Source organism: Montipora foliosa, chromosome 2, assembly GCF_036669935.1.
Source record: "Montipora foliosa isolate CH-2021 chromosome 2, ASM3666993v2, whole genome shotgun sequence".
NCBI classification, from domain to species: Eukaryota; Metazoa; Cnidaria; class Anthozoa; order Scleractinia; family Acroporidae; genus Montipora; species Montipora foliosa.
Genome location: NC_090870.1, coordinates 39,241,304 through 39,247,303, shown reverse-complemented (window position 1 = coordinate 39,247,303; position 6,000 = coordinate 39,241,304). Strand labels below are relative to the sequence as shown.

General features: G+C 39.4%; 1 protein-coding gene across 1 annotated transcript in view; it reads left to right on the top strand.

Moving 5' to 3' along the window:
* The first annotated feature begins 291 nt into the window (after positions 1–291).
* LOC137991642 (scavenger receptor cysteine-rich type 1 protein M160-like) overlaps positions 292–6,000 on the top strand; it is a 36,136-nt gene continuing 30,427 nt past the window's right edge. The window contains exons 1-2 of the mRNA XM_068836696.1: positions 292–498; positions 5,502–5,737. Coding sequence (XP_068692797.1) covers positions 417–498; positions 5,502–5,737 — 318 coding nt within the window. The 5' untranslated portion in view covers positions 292–416. The remainder of the gene's footprint in view (positions 499–5,501; positions 5,738–6,000) is intronic.

Genomic DNA, 6,000 nt, shown 5'->3' with positions numbered 1-6,000 from the left:
CTTCTATTATCCGTGCGCATTTGAGAACCCTGTTTAATTGAACAACAAGGGTGCTGACTTACTGAGGCTAGTCCACCCTTTCAAACAGCTTGCTCGACACCTTATCGTAACTAGCCAAGCCGTGGTCACGAAAAGAAACGTTTTCACAACGAGTTTGGGTAAGATAAAGTGGGAATGCCGGTTATATACATGTCTTTTCAGTCGTAATTGCTCAATTGAACAGACATGCATTTAGACTTGATATTAGAATTGAAATTTGCGGAACAACCAAGATTGCGCGCTCCTAGCGTTGGCATGCAGTTTACAGTAGGATCAAAAATTGGAACCAGTTTTCAATTGAAGTAAAAGAAAATTATATTTGTCTTACCATTGAGCAAAGTGTTGTCTGCTCTTTTTCTTTGCAGCTTCTTCTCGTGATGTTGCCGCTCCAAAAGGTGGCTTTTGAGCCACCATTGGGATTGCTTCTTTGGGTGGTAATCTTAACATGGACCTTTCAAGGTAGGAAAATATTTTGACACATCATCCCGGTGAAAACAGTACGGGACATAAGTGTACACTTTCCTTCAGTAAAGAGAATTTGGATTGCGAATCCACTTGAGCTCAATTTCAGTTATGCAAGAGGCTGGCCTAGCATTGTCTTGTACAATGTAGCTTTCTCTTTTACGGGCCTTGCTCACTAGCATATTTCTGAATTTGAATAATTAGGAAACACTAATCTACTCGTTAAAATGGTCAGTAATCTCCGTAAAGAAAGTAAGTTATATTTCTTACCTCTCTATCCTTCTTGGATAAACTGCTTGTGGGTGATTGCCCTTTTCTTTCTCGGATCATACTTTTTGTTTGCAAATGGCAATTATGCGATTCGAGATACTAGCCTTTCCAGGTTTCAGCGAAACAATTCAGCGTAGTACTTCAAGTAAAGAATTAAACAAGTAAGTTAACGGTTTGTGGACATTGTGAAGTTCATTATTTGAACTAGTTTATTCAGTTGTTTTCTTGTTCTCAAAAAAAAAAAAAAAAAAAAAAACAGCTTAGCCGTGCCGTTAAGTCAGCGGTGTCAGAAATTCACGAAGAATTCTAGCTCTTTGTTAAAGTCGCTATTTGACAAATGACTGCCTTTCTCAGAAAACAACATGATTCCAGCGTTAACCTTAACGGCATTTTTTTAAGTTGTGTGCAAAGAACAACTGTAGATAAACTGATAAGGATGATTATTAAATTCCTTTGTTATGAATTAAAAACTATTAGGATTCGACTCCCGCCAAAGATATACGGGGAATCCTAGCAAAATGTTCTTGTCTCAGCCGAAATAATTTGTTTGTGCGTCAAGTGGTGCGCATGGCTTCATCTCGGTTAAGATATTTCGAAGTGTTTCGAGCAACCACTACGTCATGGCACTCTGAAGGCTCTCTTTGATATCCAAATTTTCTATATTTTATGTGAAATTTACTTGGAAGGAAATTTTTAAAAAAAATTGCCATATCATGACGATGCAATACAATGTGACAAGTCGGTCTTGTTACTTGTAAACAGCCCCAGGTAATTTACCGAGCTCGCTCAAGTGAGATCAAAACACGCTATTCACTGCGTGCTTGATTTTCCGCCTTGTTATTAATTTACAATATATGAACATAGTTTAGTAAAGTACGATCGTCCGGATAAGTGTAGTCCTGACAAGGACTGATTTAGATGACACTGACTGACGTTTCGACAAACTGAGCGAAAGCGAAATTCATCTTCAGAGTCAGGGGGAGTCATTGGTCAAGTTATTCGTGATGTTATTGGTGGACTGTTAGTTGAGCCTAGATGTAATTGGCTCTGAAGACTAAACAGTGATTGGTGCATTTCGATCCGTCTAAAGGTCTAAGGTCTGTACTTGAATCGTAAAATACGTTGGGCAGTACTGTGATAGAGTAAACCAGTGTGTTGTTTGTCTGTTGTTGATGCGGGAAGTTGTAGGCATCGGTTTATTGGTGTCTGTTATAAATTAGTAAACCAGCTTTCAAGTACGATCCGTTGGTAGTAATTAGTGTTGCAGAGTCCCAGTCAATTCTGTGGTTTGTCTGCAGATGGTGTTCAGCAATGTTATTTTTGATGTCACCGTTGTTAATAGCTTGTCTGTGTTCAGTTAGTCTAACGCTCAAATTTCGGCCGGTCTCACTTATATAAGTGGCCTGGCAGTCGCAGCATTTGATCTTATAAATTGCTCCTTGCTTTTCCTTAGGTTGAACTCTGTCTTTGACGTAAGTCACTAGTTTTCGTAACCTGAGGTAGTGATGGGTCTGTGAGAAACACGGATTTTGTAAGACTGTAGGATCATTGGGATAATATTAGAGGTTCCTTTGATGTAGGGTAGGAACAGCTAAGGGTTCTCCGGTTTCCACTGTTGTTGCCGAAATCGTTATGCAAAACATGGAGGAACAAACCCTGGCAAGTAACAAGCGAACAATACTACTTTGGTTACGCTTCGTTGACAATACTTTCACAACTCTGCACAAAGACGAAATTAACGTTTTTCATGAACATCTCATCAAAACGACGACATTCAGTTTAGCAAGAAGATTGAGGATAATGGTAATATTTCTTTTCTTGGCTGATTGGTCACCCGTGAAAACGACAGACTGCAGACGACGGTTCACGAAAAACGCGCCCACACTAACAGACTCCTTAACAAATCATGTTACAACCCTATTTCACACAAAGCTACAGCAATACGGACTTTAACAAGACGCGCGCTACTGGTTTGTGACTCACACGACAGCTTAGCAGATGAACATAAGTACTTAGACAACGTTTTCAATAAGAACAACTACACCCGCGACGCAACAGTAAGCGTAGAGAACCACACGCAACAAACACTAACCTGACACCTAACAATACAGTGACTACACCCTACGACATGGACGTATGGATGCACGGTGGCGTGATTACGTCATAGTTCAATCCAGATTTCCTGGAATCGATGGGTTGCCATATTTTCTTAACCATGGTGCTCCGCGCTCGCGCCTTGAGCGCTTTCTCTTTAAAAAAAATGCATTGTCCAACTTGTAAATTTCACGCGAAAAAAACGATATCGTATGAATCACGAAGCGAAGTGAAATTTACTGTGGATATTCACCTGTTAGGCGATGAATTTTCCTTGAATCACGTGAGTTTTAAAGCCATATCAGAGCACAGACGCCTCAAGCCCACAACGCGATTTTGCAATGCAAACTATTATGTAATAAGAAAATGTAACAGTGAAAAGGGTTCAAAATTAAGTTAAGATGAACGGCTTGACCCTGCGATCCAATCGAAAAACCAGTGTCTGTTTAGCGGTCAACTTGAAAGAAAAAACAGCTGACGTTGACGAGTTCTAAACTCGAGCCCGCGATACGTGATATTGGTCAGCGGATGCCTTGTTTTGACAGGAGTCAACTGACCATAACATGGATTCAAAGATGTAAGGGTATGCTGTAAACTAGCAGGAGTATGGTCCCCATGATGAGCCCTAAATTGAGCATATGGTCACGTGATAATGGTCGTATTGTCATACACGGAGGGGTGGACGTTTTAAATGTGGGGTACTTAAAGCATATTTCTGAGGATCAAGGGAACATAAAGCAGAATTTCTAGGAACAGGGGAACTTGACAAAAGTAAACTTTCCTGACCCTCTACAAAACAAAGTTAAAGTGCATATGACTCGAAATTTCACCACCATTTTATATTTCAGGCTTTGCTTGATTTCGTTATTAGAATCTTCCTACAAACGTCCGAAGTGAGTTTTTTCGCAGCACGAACTTCGGCATTTTGGCCAAAAAATTGGGACATTTCCCCCACAGCCTAAAGTGTCTTCATGAGTTCATCAGTTGGGTTAGATTGCAGCGAGAAATATAAACCACAAGACAAATCGGCGAAACTGCCGAAAATGTTGTGCAGAAATTCCAGGTTTACGCCAGGTATATCAATGAATCTTTTTTTCCATTTGTCCAAAAACACCAGCCCAGTTTCAAACCTACGAATTCTTCGATCTGGAGCTGTGTTTTGGTCAATCTAGCTGATATGTCTGAGCATAGACATAACAAAAGGAAAGGAAGATCAACCAGTGATTACAACAGATCGAGAGCGAAGGAAAGCGTAGAGTGAATTGATATTATTGCACGGGTGAGCCGTTGCTCTCGATCGACTTCGTTTAAAGTTAATAGAGGAGAATGGTTATGAAACCCGAAAAATTAAACTGCCTACTAGATCGTGTTCACTGTCGCGCCATAAAAAATATATGCAAAGCCGTACAATGGAAAAGGCCAAGAACATGAATGTTGTAGAAGACCAATGATCACCAATGCATAAACAACTTGACCAAGTCTGCTAACCTTTCGCTTGCGAGACAATACACATGAGTTTTAACACACCTAATATACTTGAAACGTTGAAACTGCGGAGAATCACAACGAGAGACATTTTTTCCAATCAAAACGAATTTCATTGTCTGGTGTTACTCAAGTGACAATTCGGAAATTTAAAATGCTGTATTTTCAAAACCAAAAACATTGCGCAACTGGTAACTTGAAAAAGGTTTATTTCTAGGTCATCTTCAACCTTGTATAGATAAAGATGCGGGAGACCTCACGGTTTTGATTTTAGAATATGTGAAAACCATCTAGTCATCCAACGTTCGAATTCTAAACGCCTTCCTAATAAAATTCAAATTTTAAAGATACCTCGCGTCTTTTAATGATACAATGTACACAAATGGATAATTTACTCAGGTCCTTAGAGAGATCCTTAAGTCCACGGACGAGGAGAGCTGTAATCTGAATTCCGAGAACTATAAATACAACTGATTGGCTTTGGAGTGGTGTAAAGACACCGCAAAACTTCGCCCGATGTGGATTTCTCGCCAAATTGTTGTTCTTCGTTAAAAATAACCCAACTACAACTGCCAATAAAGAAGATTAGGAAATACTCTATATTGTTGTGTGCACTTTTGCCGCTTTAAATCGTAAGTAAAAGACGCTCACAACCGCACTGAATCTTCGCACAAGTTGCAATCTTTACACAACTGATGGCATCAAAATCCTCAACTCGATCCCAGGCCTTTGTCCAATATTTTCCTTAAAAATAAAAGAGCTTTCTTCGCATTTTAGATGTGTTCTCGTAACATAAATTAAATTGTTGTGGTACAGAAATGCTTCTTAGACCATTACTGTTCATGTGCACTTTAAGCTGTTTCTTGGAAGCAAGGGAAAAATTTCGATGTTATCTACGGAACAAGGGAACATGTAGTCACTAGGAGGCCCTTATTATTGTGTTTTCGTATTTTGCATTCCTAACGCGTTTCCTGTGCTTGAAATATTCAAAGAAATGAGTGAATGAACGATTTGTAGATTTTCTGAAACGTGATCCCTCAAAAAGGATGGCTTCTTTGCAAATCCAAGTATTCCGTGAACAGATTAACATGCCAAGAACCAGAGAAGCAGCCATGTTAATTCAAAATCAACGAATAAACTTTTACCTGTAGGTGCCTTTGGCTGTCCGGAGGATCCCAGCTTGTACTTCATTGACCAGCACAGTATCAACTGTATTGACCTGAAGACATACAATTACACCTTCCACCATGTCAATGTTAAGACTGTGAAGACGGGTTTTACAGACACTGGAGCAATAGACATCCACCATGAGAAAGGCATAATATTTTGGAGCGACTACGCCCAATTTACTATCAACAGTATGGATCTTGTTACTGGCGAAACCAGGGTAATGAACAATGTTCTCGGCTTCTGTATTTTAATTACGTTAATTAACAAAGACGTTTTTGTTAACTATCTTCTCTTGTCGGGATCAACTATTCTGTAAATGCAAGATCAGTGGCACCCAGCAAAAAAATAAATTGTTTTAATATCCCATGCATTGCATTCTGTATTTCTCATTGTTATGGATGCTATGAAATTTCCGAATGCATTTTGTAAAATTTCGAGAGAGTAAATTCTGTTCGGATTCTTAGTTTGAACAGTTGAGTA